Here is a 16,449-nt window from a genome sequence, read left to right as displayed (position 1 = left end):
TATATATTAGCATAGGTTTATCAAAAGCTGGGTCCACAATAATAAGAATTTATGTTATGTGTTATATTCAGAAAAAATTATACCATGCGCATGTGTGAATGTATTTGACAATTTAAAATATTTTTACAATTAAAATTAGATTTCAAAAATAAAACTAAGTGCATTAGTACTCAATAGAGAATTATTAATAAATTATATAATATTTGTTAATAATACTTCATTATTGCAATAATTATTGAAAGTATACAGAACAACAAAAGCTATTTTATTGTATAAAAAAAAAATATTGAGTCTGTTCACAATAAACTTAATTTTAAATGCGAGTAAAAAATGTTTATTTTTAAACTACTATAATAACGTATACAATTTTTATATTTTTAGTAAGTTTTTACAAAAAAAAGCACATAATAGAAACAAACTTGTAAAAAATGTGTAAAAAATATTCTATGATAATCATTTGAATAATTCATGAATACATGTTTATACTAAGCTACTGAAAAAAGTTTTCAAAGTATTGAGGTATGTTATTGATTTTTTTTTCCAAATTGTCAAACTTATAATTGTTAAAATGCAAGACAACAAAATTTCATACAGAATAAATAATGGTTTACGTTATATCCACAAATCTATCTCCCCAATTAAGGACCCACACATATAATAAATTGAATAACATTTATAAAAATTTAAAAATAAAAGTTTTAAGTAACAATAGGTTAGTCTATTGAAGTTTAAAAATAACATAAGTTGCATTATACAAAATATATGTATTTATATATATTTATGATTCATACATCATAAAATTTTTACTTAAACTTAGTTATTTTCAAAAATCATTGTTATGGATGTTTTTTCTTGTTATCAATTTAATATTCAATATCTATAACTTCAACCAATAAATTACCAACACTGTAAACACGAAAAAATTGCCAATTGGGTATTTAATTTATGTTATATTTAAAAAAAATACCTTTCCGTTATCAATTATTTGGATGATGTCATTAGTTATTGCATTTTACATATGAATAGTAGCAGCTGTATAGCGAGCTTCTCCTTTTCTCCAACCCCACTGATTTGGTCGATACTAAATAAATAACAATATTTAATTATAATATTATTAATTAGAATGATTGAGCAATATACACAATTAACTGGGATAATATAAAAATGGATGAAACTATTTACATTTTTAAAAATAAATAAGGTATTAATAAATAATAAAGCAAGCAAGTATTGCTGTTAAATTTAGTAAAATGTATCACTTATCACTAGGGAACGAATTTGAATGCAAATTGCATTTTTTTCCAAAACATGGCTTTTCAAGCACAAAGTTCATTTCATACATCAAGAAATTAAAAAATGTAATTTTCATTTTGATTTTTTTGATTTTTTTGACATTTTTATGTTTTTAAGACATTTGTATATAGGAATAGATAAAATTCAATAAAAATTTAGATAACATTCATTCTAAAAAAATAAAGTTAAATATTATTTATCTTTTAATATTTCGTACTTTTATTTTTATTATTTATTATGTTTTTACCGATCAGATAAATGTGACACCATACAAAATTATTGTTGACATGTGTAGACATACATACATCATACATGTAAATAATATGAAATATTATGTATGAATAATTAATACCAAAGAATAAGAATTTATTAAACAAATTTTTTCAATGTTAAGAATAATTTTGAGAGTATTTTTTTTAGTGCACTTTTCTTATTTTTTAGAATATTTAGACCTCTGTTTCCTACTTATCATTAATATTTTGTTAATAAGGTATTAAAATATGTTTAATAATACTATTACTGTTGTTCAATTATAACTACTACTTGATAAAGCTAAATACTCATCTACATCATCCTTTACCTTCATTCATTTAAAAAAATATATCAGAAGTACTGACTTAACTTACTTATGAAATTATTAATTAAATAAAATATTATATTTATTAGACTATAAACAATAATTAACAACATACATATTATGTTGCAATATGTTAAGCAATATATAATTGAAAATAGTATACTTACTCTTATTAGCATTTGTCCAGATCGTGTATGTGGATTTAAATATGCGTAAAATATCCACACTAAGGACATTAAAGTCAATGATACACACAATGCAATGAAGAATAAACTTGTACTAGAAGATGAAGAGTTTGTGTCTAAAAATTAAATGGTATGAAGTTAAGTAAATATTAAATAATACATTTTGTTCATATGGTATAATTAATAGCCAATTACGAGATTCAGATTTAATAGATGATTCAACACTGGAATTATCAATAGTGGGAGGAGTAACAGTTGTTACTCCAGATGTGCACATATCTTCATTAACAAGCTTCAATTTCTCACAGTCTTTCTGGTACCAATCTTGGCGATTACGATCAACTCCAGAAGAACATCGGTTGTCACACCAGAAACACTAGAGCAAAAAAAAAAAAAATATAATAATTTTATCCATTTTTAAGATGTATGTATTTAATTATAAGAATAAATTAGATATAATTTAAATATATTACTTGGAAATTTGTGTCTTTTTTAATACAACTAGTACAATTTTTCTTTTCTAGACATGTTGGCAATGCAGTTAAAATTATAACAGTTCCATTTGTTATTTCATCCTCATGAAATGTAACTCTATGATATTCATAAATAGTTTTTCTTCTCACAACTATAAATAAAAATAAAATATAAATGTTCAAAATTATATTTTACAAAAATTAAATGTTGGGTGCTTGGATTGAGATTATGTAAAATTATTAAAAAATGGAAAATTGTATTTTTGATTGTCAGAAACATTATTGGTTGTAGAATAAAAAATAATTTAAATTATACTGACAAAATATTGTTTTGTCTAATACATATGCATCTGATAATCCAATTTTCACTGGATGATTTGTAGAATCAATTTCTTTGATTTTAGATGGTACATTTTTGTAAGCAAATACAATGTTTCCGTTTGAATGTAAAGTTGTTTGAAAAGTAAATCCTCCAACTTTGGGTTTATCTTGTAAAGTGGCATTATGCCAAGTAACTGTTAATGCAGTATCATTTTCCAAGTAATAAATGCTTGAATAGTTTGATGAACTTAAATCAAAATTGGCCATTAACGGTGCTATGTATTGAGTAGCTGCTAACCACGAATGAATGTATTCTCCTAAATACAAAAAACCTCCAGTTGCAATTGTAGTTGAGTTTAATAGATGTCCATAGAAAGGAAACTGAAACTTCAAGTTGATTGTCTGAAAACATAAATTTTATTTAACAAAATAACAAATTTGTCTAGAATGATATTGTTATCTTACTGCAGCTCTGCGATGAGAATCTGATAACATTTCATGTATATTTGCATCAGGATGATTCACCAAATCAACCCAATAATCATTAAATACCTTCATATTGTTAATTGTTGTACTATTGTAGTATATATGAGAATCCTAAAAATCATATAAAAATATTAATTTTGAGAGATGTTTACTACATTGGAAGTTGTTCCCACAATATGAAGTGTTGAAACTGTCTAACACGTGTGTATTGAATAACCTAGCATATTTATACATTGCATTTTTATTCAATACTAGAAAAAATTTAATTATTAAGGAATATATAGAGGAATATAAACATAGCTTGAAATCAATTTTAAGTATTTAAATAATTCATTTTTTTTTTAAATTAAATAACTCGTTTTAAAATTACAAAATTAGTACAAAAACACATCTTTCAAACACTGTTTATATTTTCCTTAGCAAAATCGATAATAAGTAAAATTGTTCTATTATCAACTATAATAAGAATTTGCAATATCACTAGTATGTAAGACAAACCACATGAAAATGGGTATGAGTCATATAAAAAATTAGTTATCACTCAAGTTTCTGTTTTTAGTGGTTAAAAATTATTTAAATACAACTAAACTTCCTCGGGCATCAAAATAAATTTGTATTAAAGAAAAATTTGATCTTAATTTGGTAATGATTCTCAAAAATATTTTGTTACATAGAAAATTTCATTAAATAGGAGTTAAACTGTAATAATAAAATAAAATATAAAAATAATATACAGTAAATTCCCGTTACAACAAATACCAATACAACGAAAAATCACGTTATAATGAAGTCATAGAATTCCCCTTCCGAAAAACAGGGCTTATAAAGAACTTATTTGAATTTTCGTTACAAGGAAATTTCCGTTATAACAACAACAAAAAAAAATTGGTCCCCTGGAGTTCGCTGTAACGGGAATTTACTGTATTTTAAAGCAACAAAATAATTTAAGTTGCTGAACATTGAACATTCAATACTAAACATAATATAAAAAATTTACAATTATATTACATATCAAATTTAATTTATGCAGTTGTGGTCAAGGTTCATGCTATTTAGATAATAAAATACATAGTATTATAAACACATTTAATGATTCAAATAACATTAATTATTATTCCATACATTGAAGTTAAAAGCAGAACCTGGTACAAATCTCAAGTATTGAGTGTATTGCTTTACTTGTCTCGTCTCAGAACAAAATAATATCATTATAAAATTAAAATTCAAGAAAAATCATCATATATAAAAATTTCCCAGTTTGATTTGCTATATTATTTATAAGATTCAAAAATGAAAGTAAAAAGTAAGTTTAATGAAAATAATAAAAAAAAAATGTAAATAAATAAATAATAATAATTTTTTTATTTTGTGGAAGTTGTAGAGCACTTAGCTCTTTATTTTTTTTGTCTATTCAAATTTTTCATATAAATAAGTTATTGTAAAACCAATAATTAATATACACTATTTGTAGTCAGAAATTAAAATCTAGAATATTACCTTAAAAGTAATCGTTAAATATTCTGTCAATTTAAATAATACAAATAAATGTTATTATAATATAAGTTATCATAACTTATAATATTCTTTGACTTGTAAAATATTGTTTAAATAAATTAATATTTATTATGATTTTAAGGAATATAAATTATTTTTTAAAACTTGATGTATAATATGATCATTTACAATATTATTTATCTAGTATACAGAAAATATTTACTTTTAAATATTAAACTGTAATTAATTAAAATGAACTTTAATTTTTTTCATAAATAATGATTTGTAGATGATTATAAAGATTATAAACTCAATAAATATAGCATTTGTTAGGTTTTTAAATTTTATTTTATTTTAAATATGATTGATGGAAGGCTTTTTTTAAAATTATATTATATATTTTAAATACAAAAGAAAGAACTGTATTTAATAGTTCTATGTGTAAATATTTAAATTATCAATATTAAAAACTGAAGTAGTTAAGATTTAAAATATAAGTACTAATTAATTTGTTTTATATTATGCATATTCTTCAAAAAATTTCCAATTTATCAATCACACTTATGATAAAAATATATATTGTTAAATAAAATTAATTAAAATAAAATAAAATAACATAACATAACTATTAATTTATCTTCAGATATGCACATTTTAATATTATATTTTGTGAACCTAAGCAAAAATAAATAACAATATTAAAACTGTTATTATATTAATATATTTGTGATTATGTTTTAGAATGTTTATTTATTTCAAGAGTAAATAATTTATCTACAATCTATCTAGATTAAAAATTAAACATATACTGTAATTTAATCAGGCAATTAAATTAAAATTATTTGTTTAAATTTAATTCTCATAGCTTTTGAAGAAATTCCAAAAAAACTATTTAAATTAAAATAACCACTGACATGATATATTTAAACTTGTAAATTAAGCTCTGTTCAGAATCATTCTTGGAGTATAATAGTTTATCCCTGATTTATTTACTGACATTCCTCGTGTAATTATACAATTATACTAAATTAGACTTAAAATCCAACTTACATTTTTTGATTTTGTTATATTATGATTTTTAAGTGTTTCATTGGTGATTAAAGGAAAATCTAAATCAACTGGCAGAGGTAAAGGTGTGGATGTTCCTAAAAATAAAAATAAAATATTACTTTTAAGCAAAATTAATTTCCTAAACTATAATACACTACTTTACCTATATAACTTATATTGTCTGAACTCGTTTGAACTGGAGGTTCGTGTGTCACTGTAGTTAAATTTTTTCCAAATACTTTATCAGAATCATTAATTAAAAGTGAAGTGTTTGATGGGTTAGTTTCTACAAATTAAATGAACAAATAGAATAAACATTTTGATATAAATTATTTTTAAAAACAATTATTTATCGGCTATTAACAGTGAAATTATAGATTTAAATCAATATTCATTAGTACAAAGCCAAATGCATAAGTATACATGTTTAATATACAAGTATATTCTTCATTTGCATTGAATGGAAGTGGTAACATTTAAATTTTATATTATAAAAAAAACCTGTATTTAAATTTAAAATGGTAAAGTAATGTATACATTACATATTTTACAATCCCTTACCAGAATACATTAAATTTTACATGTCTACCCTAAATCAATAGAAACTTCTAACCTTTACAAAGTAACTTATTTCCTATTCAAGGTTTTAATTAAAATCAACATGGCCATTATTTGAAGAAAAATAAGTTATTTTTATTATTATATGATTACCTAATCTTAAATGTCTGAATTTAGAGGTACTTACCTTGTTTTGTTTGTTTTGTTCCATTGTTTTTGTCTATGATTGCTTGAAAAGAAATATGTTTTTGTTGAGCAGTAGTATTAGTATTAATAATAGATTCAGCTAATCTTTTGATTCGTACATTTGGAAGTGTAATTATATCTGTGTCTAAAAAAGTCTTATCGTGAGTGGAGGTCTTATAAAAATATTCTGAAAAAATAATAAAAATTATAGGTATTGATAAAAAACAATAATAAAATTAAATATATCTAATTTACAAAAAAAATAAAAATAAAAATCGAATTGGTACATATATTTACACATAACTTGTTTATTCTACCTAAATTAATAAATAAAAATAAATATACAATAATTAATGTAATATTCTTTTCACCTAGTTAAGCAGTTTTTTATTAATATTTAGTTAATTGTATATCCAGAATCTTTATTAGAGTAAGAAAAATAAACTTAAAACCATTTTTTTTTTTTAATTATTATACTTCATGCTGCTACTATGAAAAAAACTTCCTCATATTACAAACTAATTTTATACCTTTATAACTAACTGAACCACCAATTTGAGAAACTATGTGTCACAAAATATTGAAAATTGATATAATGCGTAGAATGTGTTATCTATGGATAGATTCATCATGTATGAAAATTTAAAAAAAATTTATTTAAATGGTGACAAAATAATAACTAATAAAATTAGTTTTTACAGTAACCTACCACTTCTTTTTGTACTATCATAAAAAAAAAATTAAAAAATACTTTAATAATATTATTTTGTAAGACTCTAATTGGGGTTAATATGCATATTTGATAATAAAAATAAATCTAGTATGAACCTATAGTAAGTCATCCAGGCATTTATATTTTATACCACAAAGAATCGTCTATTGTAGAAACGACGTAAGTTCAGGACCTTTACATGCACCTCACCAGGCCAAAAACATAGTTTTTTTTTTCTTTAAAATTGTGTATCTGGCTGAATTCTTTCATCAGACCTCTTGGTTTATCTACCATATATAATTGGTAGCGTAAAATTAATTTTTTATTGTTTTCTTTGAATTAGCTTTTATCAACTTCCTTCTCAAATAAGTGGTTCAACTGTACTATCAACTTATTTAGTAGTGTTGAATAACTTTAAATGGTATTAATTAACATCATTCACATATGTTTAATGGTGATAATAAATTAGCACCTTGTTATTAAATACACTAGAATTTGATCAGTGTAATGTCTAAACTATTTTTTGTTAGTGTCTCCTACATGTATATTTTCAAATGTGAATCTTGGACAAAAAGTCCGCTTTAAAAAAAGTTAAATTAAAAGTCGGATAAAAATTTGGATTCATTTTTATAGTCGGACAAAAAGTCCGAAAATACAAAATATTTTATATACCTACCTAATTAATAATTATTTTAAAAATTTAAAAATACTGTACACATATTATTATATTTTCGTATTATAATTATAATATACTATTTTTTTTTTTGTTTTGTTTAGATTAACGTATTTATAAATAAATTAAAATTCATTGTTTGTTAAAATGTATTTAGTTACAAATAAATTTAGCTAATGTTGTTCTAATATGTTGTAATAAATAATATAATTATAAATGAAAAAAAGAAAATATAAATAAATATAATAATATAAAGTAAACATTTTTAAATTTTAAAAGTGAATCCAGACTTTTAATCCAACTTTTTTTAAAACGGACTTTTTAGCCGATTATCTTCATATGTATCATACTTTCATGATGTGCAAATTATTCGTTGATAATTTAATTTATCAATTTATTATTTAATTATCTAATAGATTATCTATTCTATACTATCTATATCTATTTGTATCTCTAATTAATTATTAATAGCAAAATAATTGTAATTTTATGGTTTTTATTTGTACATCAATATTCAATAAATAACTATTGTACATGTTAATAAACACAAACACTAGTAAATGTCCAAATTGTGAGGTATTTGTAAAAATTGACAATATTCATCAAAATGAATGGTAAATATCAACAATCACTAGTGACTATCAGTCACTTCTATGTAGTCATATACCTTAACATATCCATAATTTAGATATATACATAATACATTAAGTAGCAAGTGATAAAAAATACATTTTATCTTAAATGTTTATAGCAATAATTTTAACACAAGGCTAATGTCCTACTTTCATTTGATTTGTTTACTTATGTTAAAACAAATAATATCAATATGTTTAAGAATATCATACAAATGTGTAATAAGAAAGTAGGTACCTAATAATTATCATGACCTCTAAAAGTCTAAATGAAATATTGTCAAATAAGTACAATTATACATACAAATATTGGTTTAATATAAAGTACCAATTAACTATAGAACAAAAACTGTACGACACCAAAAAACGAAAGATGTAAATTTATGTGTAACAATAGTGAATACTGAATAGATCATTAATCAAATCTAACTCAAGTGCATTATTGATAATAGCTAGGTATTTATATAATAGTCAATTACCTTCGTGAGGAGACACTGTGGAGATTGTAAGAAAAACAAAAGATAAACTCCAACAAAAATGTTTCGCCATCATAATTATTTATGTAGTTGAAAACACTTTTGAGAACGTGAGATTAATGTTACAACTTAAGAGGTTTAATAATGCATTATTAATAGTTATCACCATAAACAGAATCAGACGTGCGAAATAAAATTTAGGAGTTAATTATTAGTGAACAAAAACGACCTACGACTAGACGAGGTAACTGTAACAAGTAACAACTGCTGGAAACTAGTGGAAACAAAATAATTATAAGTAATAACTTAGCCAATAGACCTTAAATATTATATATGTACAATTTATACATTGCTGATGATAGTAGATAAGGAATACTTCTATCGCTGTTAGAGTGCGTTGCAGTCAACATAAGTCATAAATTGTATTTTGTTATATTCCGTGGGTCCATGGACCTATAACAAAGATATATCTATATTTAGGTGTATGGTGGGGTCGGAGCCCTAAGGCACTGGGTAGTTGGCAGTAGTTGGCACCAGCCACTTTACACTTTTTGCAGTTGTTGCGTGTCGGCTTGTTGACTGTTCTGCACAAAAACAACAGTTAACAGTGTTTAACAGTGTGTGTACAATATAGAGATAGACAACACGAACACACGCGGGTCTATTGATTTATCTACTAACTGTGGCCCCGTGGGTGTAACGTGACGTCTTCTTTTTCTATTTCTACGTTCTGACGGGATTTAAGATAATACTCAATCGTGATTCAGAATAAATAATCAATCCATTTTACTCTTATCATTTTTTACATTGGAATGATGACTGATGAGTGAATCACAGTAGTTGTACTTGTACCTATAGATAGATCGGTTGCGCGACTATAAAATTCCACGTAATCTAAAGCGAAAAAGGTTTTTATCAAATAGATGTTTTTATTCACTTCTTTACTATGGCGCATTAGCGTTTATGGTAATAACATGGCCCGTCGTTTAACACCAAAGTGAGAGTACAAGACGGTACTTACTATGTTTATTATTTAGTTGTAGACCTCGAATCAAGGCATCTTGATTCCCGTCAATGCGCTATGCCGCTGTGGACATAATATTGTATACATATTATATTATTATAAACCAAGAATATAAATATTTAAATTATTTAAAGAATTTATGATGAATTTTGATGTATAATAATAATATTTTAATATATTTAACCTGCCCCTTCCAATTATCTGGTTCAAACACAGGATGAATATAACTAGTATTTGAACCAAATAATTATTGATTTAATAAAAAATAAAAAAATACCAATCAATAGTACGAAAGAAGCCAGGTTAATTTAAAAATTATTGGCTAAATAATTTTAATTTATTTTTTATTAATTGTTTAGTAATTACAAACATGAATATTCGATGAAAATGTCAAATCTCTACTATTAGATATTCATTTTTGAGTAAGTACATAAAAAATTCGATTTGGTACCCCAGTATATCACCTATAAATTGTAGGTACCATGGGGATGATTTTTATCTAGTGTTTTATATTGGTAAGAAGGCGGTCAAAAATATCCTCAATAGATACGTCACAACTGTTATGGCCAGTCAACTCAAATAATGTAAGTAAGTAATTGTAGGATATTGTACATTGTACTTTTTTTTATTAACGTGCTCAATTCTTCAGATTTGCCTAAGAATCCTATGATTATGTGAATTATGTGAAAAACATTTTAAACCGTTTTAGATTCTGAGATGAGGAATGAATGTATTGATTTTACCAAGGCGTGTTTTTGTGTGGCCGTGTGAGTGATGTGTGTATTTATGTAGTGTATAATAAGTGTATTATCAATAATTATCATCTACATTCTACATTTCTACAGGATAAATAATTTCAAAAATGCTTCGATCTTTTACATTGAAGATAATTTCCGATAATAAATAAGATTTAATTTGTACATTTTATAGGCCAGAATAAGGTAATACTGTAATAGCTTAAAATAATTAATCTATATATTTTTAAAATATTATTTCATATAGTAAAATTTATAATACATGTGAAAGTTTTGCCCCACAAATAATACTTTTGAATTATAACAAAATAATATTAACATCATGGTTATTCTTTGTATAAATATATGTAATTTCATCCAATTTTAACAAATCGTTTATGTAAAAATAAAAATTATGTTTATGCATTTTTTAGGTGTTTTGTTTCAATATAATTTAAGTACTTACATTTTTTTCATATCTTAGATATGAATATTTAAAATATTATGAATTTTTAATAACAAAATACTTTAAAAATGTTGATCAGTGGCGGTCAAATGATTTTATCATGGTGGAGGAGGGGGTGTGGCGTAAAAAAACAAAACAAAATATAATACATTAATATTATAGTACAATATAGTTACATAAATTTAATTGTTATAAATATTAAAGACAAAAAGTCATGGGCGGGATCTATCCTCCTCCCCCTTCCCCGTTTGATCACTTACGGAATTTTGTCAACAATTGAACTTCAAACAATATTTATAAATAAAAAAAATTAAGGCCATGTTTTATCTTGAATTTTTTTAAATAGGTAGCACTAATAACAACTATAAGGAACCTTGACACCTATATTATATACGAGTATGTATTATATTTTCAAGCTTTTTAACGCTGAAAACTATTTTATCGATATTTATTAAAAAAAAAAAAAAAAAAACTATGAAAATATTTAAATAGGTATTTAAATATATCCATAATTAACTCGAAAGTAGAATCAATACATATGTATAGAAGTTATATCGTGCGTTTATGCAATGAAAATATTATAAACGTTTTATGAGAACTTCATGTCTTCATGTCTACCTATCTACATTCATTCGTTTTTTAATTCAATAGTATACACAAAATATATACAACACAAAAAGAAAATCGTCGTTTGATGAACATTTTATCATAATTTATATTTCCAACACTCAAAATATGTATTCGTGAAATTAATCAACTTATTTTTTTAATTCAACTATAAAAATATAAAAGAAATCTTGTATTACATTTTCAAACCTTATATATATATATGAATATTAAAAATTATATGAATTTTTAACTTTAAAAAGATTTGTATTTTTGGTCAAAATTCTAACTTAAAAAAATTGTAATTATACATTTTAATAACTTTTTAATTTATATATCAACAACTTATTATGAAGAACTTTCCTTTAAATTTACAAGCGCTTTGAATTTTGACAAAGCAAAAATTGTTTAGAAAAAATAAGAAAAATTAAGAAATGTTTAGAAAAAAAATTGAAAATGTTATCATGTATAGAAAATTCTAATATAAATATTTGTTGAAAATTTTAAGTGTTTAAGATTATCCTATTTGTTTTTGAGTCACAAGAAAAATAAACAGTTTTGCGTGAAAATTCTTGTTTATCCTTAAGTTTTTTTTTGGTTATTTAGAACCAATTTTGATTTCTAAAATGAATAGCTACCGTAGCTAGGTTGCTATTTAAAATTACTATTTTTTGTATTTAAAATTATTGTAAAAATTACAAATATTTGCAAATAATTATGTAATTAACTATGTATTATAAAATGATTTTTATGAAGTTCAGTATATGATTCGATATAACTATTAATTAGTTATTATTATACGGAATCCAAAAACTAAAACAGTTTTAATCACAATTTGTTTTAATGTATATTTGAAATTACAATTTGGATAAAATTATTAGTAGAAATTTAAAACTAATAACTATTATATATATTATAGTTATTTTCTAAACATTTTAATTATTTTTAAGTTATTATACATTTATACCACGAATCTAATCATAAGTTTCTACGGTAAAACCATGTTGGCGTATAATAATGAACAACAAAAATATATGATATTACATATAAGTATGCTTAATACTTTATTATAAATTATATTATAATATATATACATATATTATATATATATACAAGCAGCTTGTTTTCGATAAAAAATAATTTAACACCATAATGTAACTATTGACTAGTAATAAATTAAATTAGAATAATAGGAATATGAATATATCATAAAATATAGCCAATATAAATTCTTAGTATTATATGAGCTAACAGACAGTTTTCGCTCAAAATCGTTTATAGAATATCGTTTGTACTATACAAACAGTATAAAACTAAAAACACATATTATGATTACTGATGATTGATGGATTACAGTGAATGAATGACGAGTTTATTATGTATCTATACTTTCCACTTTTTTTTTATTTATTAAATTTTAATAATATTGATTAAATTACTAGCATAATATACCTTATATACCTTATTTTTATACTACCTACATTCAGGACGTCAAATAATCAAACCTTTGGAACATTTTTCTCCAATAAAAATTTAAATATAAGATAATTTTTATTTTATGACATTTGACTTGATGGTGTACGGATTTTATCACTTTGGTACCTGTTCCTATACCTATTTATTATTTATTATTTATTTAAATATGTCAATGCCATGATATCAAATATTATTACTCATAATCTTACAGTACATAATAAAACTAATTATAGTATGACTGTTTACCGTGACGTTTTATTATTCTACTATACGTCTATACCTATATTTGTGAAGATATAGTATTCTGTGGTCAGAGGTTAATCTGGCAGCCATATTTAAAAAGAGCATCATGAACAATATTAATTGGTATATCATATTACATTATTACTGTGATTATACATTACTAGTCTACATTGGTACTTAGACACCTAGTTATTTAGTTATATTTAAAATACTTTAAAAATTCTTTATGCCAGTTTCATAAATGCATTTGCATTTGGTTGTTCTAATAGAGGTGGCCGGTGGGTAAGACAGAAATACCTATGTTATATGTTTTTCCTTTAGTTTGTATTTATTTATTTGATCAAATGTATAGGATATCCAATATAAGTTATTAGAATTACCTATAATAAATATAAATTTCTTCAGTGCTCTGAATGATAAAAATAGTAGAATCAGTAGATATAATATTATATGAATGAACTATATTTGCTATTCACAATCTCACAGAGACAATTTTATTCCTAATTTCCTAAGTAAATACCATACGAAATGTAGTGCCCATTTCACTGAAAATGACTTATGAGATACACTATTAAATTTTTACCTAAATCTTTGTTGATAATCTTCATTGTATGATAAATATTATCTTATAAAAATAAAATTATTATTTTTTATTAATTTATTTAAAAAAATGGATAACACGATTAAGTGAATATATTTAATATCTATATATCTGTTCGAATTAGCTTATAAATTTTTAAAAAATCTTATAATTTATAAGACTTCATAAACGGTGAAACGCGATTACGTACGATTTTTACCTGCAACTTTGAAGCACTGTTGTCATTTGATTTGAACTGATAGAACGCACAAAATTTGAAATTACTCCGAAAGTTTTCATCGAACTTAAAACGCTCAATTTCATAGCTCTCATCTTTCTGGAAACATGTACGAAAATGCAATCAGTATTTAAAGGTCTGATTAAAAATAAAATGAAAAATGCTGATTTAAGTAGAATAAAAGAAACCATGAAAAAATATAATAAATACAAAATTCATAAAAATATTATACAATTTGTCAAAAATTAGTTATTTAATTCCAAGGTATAAAATTTTAAATTAAATACACTTAGAATTCATTATTTTAATCATTTATTAATTTTAATTTTAATTTTGACTTATAAGTCATTTTTTCAAAATAAAATTTTTACTGATCACAAATAAAAACTTCAATGTGGCAACGTTGCACAGCAAATCGTACGCAATCGTTTGATTTTTGTGGTAAATATTAAAATTAATTGTTTAACGTACGCAATCGTGTTCTCAAAAAGATTCATCGTACGCAATCGTGTGGTACCCTCCATAGTCCATATAGGGACAGATATGGGTAAATATAACAGGCAATATGGCTGTCAATGGGTGCGGATGTCAGTCAGCTATATGTATTATTGTAATAATATGTTTTGTGAATAATTTTTTATTTATGTATACATTTCTGCTTCCACTCCATATAAAATAAAAATAATTATATTGATTAACCCAACATACTTGAATATACGACTATTACGACTTAATTAATACAGTAAAATCTTGACAAATTCAATAATGAATTCAGCTGTAAATAAGAAATGAAAATAAAACAAAACTATTTTATTTAATAATAAGATTATGTTAATCAATATAATATATTTAATAATAAATGAGCATCAAAACTTATTTAATTTAATTTTTCATTGTACTTATTACACTGTAATGTTATTAATTGTACATTTTTTTGTTTACTGTATTATTTGTTTAGTAATTTTCAATTTTTAAATACTAATGCAGGATTTGGGGTTGGTTGCATAAAAAATTGATTAATTTAATGATTTTATAAAATGTAATAGATTCATTATGATTCATGGACCATTATTAAATCATGTTTGTCAGAATAAGGGACTAATCACTCACTATTGATTTATTTAAGATTTAGTAATTGTTCATGCAACCTGGAATAAAAATTTCAAACTTTCAATTATTTTTCAATTGTCACAATATGTTTAATATTAATATAATAATAATATAAAATTGTATTCTGTGCTGGAATTGCTTTCTGTGGTCACCAATAAAAAAGTGAATTTACGCAGGCGTGAATCTAGAAATCTAAAATTAAGGGAGGGAGAAGGGTTACATTTTTTCGGTAAAAAATATAATTATAATTCTAGTAAGTACATAATTACTGTGATAAGACACCCCACATTAGGGAGGAGGGGTAGTCTTGATTTTTAAATTATCTTGTTTTTGTCCCACTTTCATAAAAAAATTTTTTTAATGATAATAAATATTTAGGTATATCTTTTTTATAAATTGTTTATGATTATATTCATTTTGTACTTAGTAGTATAATCATAATTAGTTTATGAGCAATTTATTATCTAAGTTAAAATGTGTTGTTGTTAATATTATAAAAGAAAAAGTATTTATATTAACTATACCTATTTAAAATGTTGTTCTACTAATATTAGAGAAAAGTAAAATGTTTTTACTCAATAGTTATCTGTCTGTGAGCACTCTACTTTTGACAAAAAATGTAGGTAGGTCATACCAGTCACACTATATGTCTATTCATTATAGATTATTTTAGTTTAATTTTTTTCACAATTTAAATTCCTTATGAATCTGAGAAATTTACTGAGTCATGCATAGAGTTAGATTACATTATTTAAATTAAAGGGTTAACATTTGTGTTGAGTTTAATTTTTAATCTGGAATCATTTATAATAAAGTCTTGTAAGTTCAGAAATAGTATTAATTTTTAAGTCTTTGT

General features: G+C 23.4%; 1 protein-coding gene across 1 annotated transcript; it reads right to left on the bottom strand.

Annotated features, from left to right (window-relative positions):
* Positions 1 to 334: 334 nt before the first annotated feature.
* LOC113556488 (plexin domain-containing protein 2) lies at positions 335 to 9,451 on the bottom strand. Its single transcript, XM_026961455.2, has 11 exons — positions 9,120 to 9,451; positions 6,625 to 6,810; positions 6,043 to 6,165; positions 5,880 to 5,974; positions 3,315 to 3,446; positions 2,849 to 3,251; positions 2,529 to 2,680; positions 2,251 to 2,431; positions 2,038 to 2,171; positions 968 to 1,081; positions 335 to 906 (listed from the first exon to the last, which is right to left on the bottom strand). Exons 1-10 carry the CDS (start codon positions 9,190 to 9,192, stop codon positions 1,013 to 1,015), a joined length of 1,548 nt encoding a protein of 515 aa, XP_026817256.1. The 5' UTR covers positions 9,193 to 9,451; the 3' UTR covers positions 335 to 906; positions 968 to 1,012.
* Positions 9,452 to 16,449: the final 6,998 nt, after the last annotated feature.

Source organism: Rhopalosiphum maidis, chromosome 1 (genome assembly GCF_003676215.2).
Source record: "Rhopalosiphum maidis isolate BTI-1 chromosome 1, ASM367621v3, whole genome shotgun sequence".
NCBI lineage: Eukaryota > Metazoa > Arthropoda > Insecta > Hemiptera > Aphididae > Rhopalosiphum > Rhopalosiphum maidis.
Note: the sequence above shows the minus strand (reverse complement) of the source record. Positions and strands in the feature narration are given on the sequence as shown.

Coding starts and splice junctions, on each gene's coding strand:
- LOC113556488 (XM_026961455.2), bottom strand. CDS start 9,192: ATGATGGCGAAACATTTTTGTTGGAGTTTATCTTTTGTTTTTCTTACA. Junction 6,166..6,624: donor AACAAAACAAACAAAACAAG/GTAAGTACCTCT, acceptor TTTAATTTGTAG/AAACTAACCCATCAAACACT. Junction 2,172..2,250: donor ATCTATTAAATCTGAATCTC/GTAATTGGCTAT, acceptor TTTAATTTTTAG/ACACAAACTCTTCATCTTCT.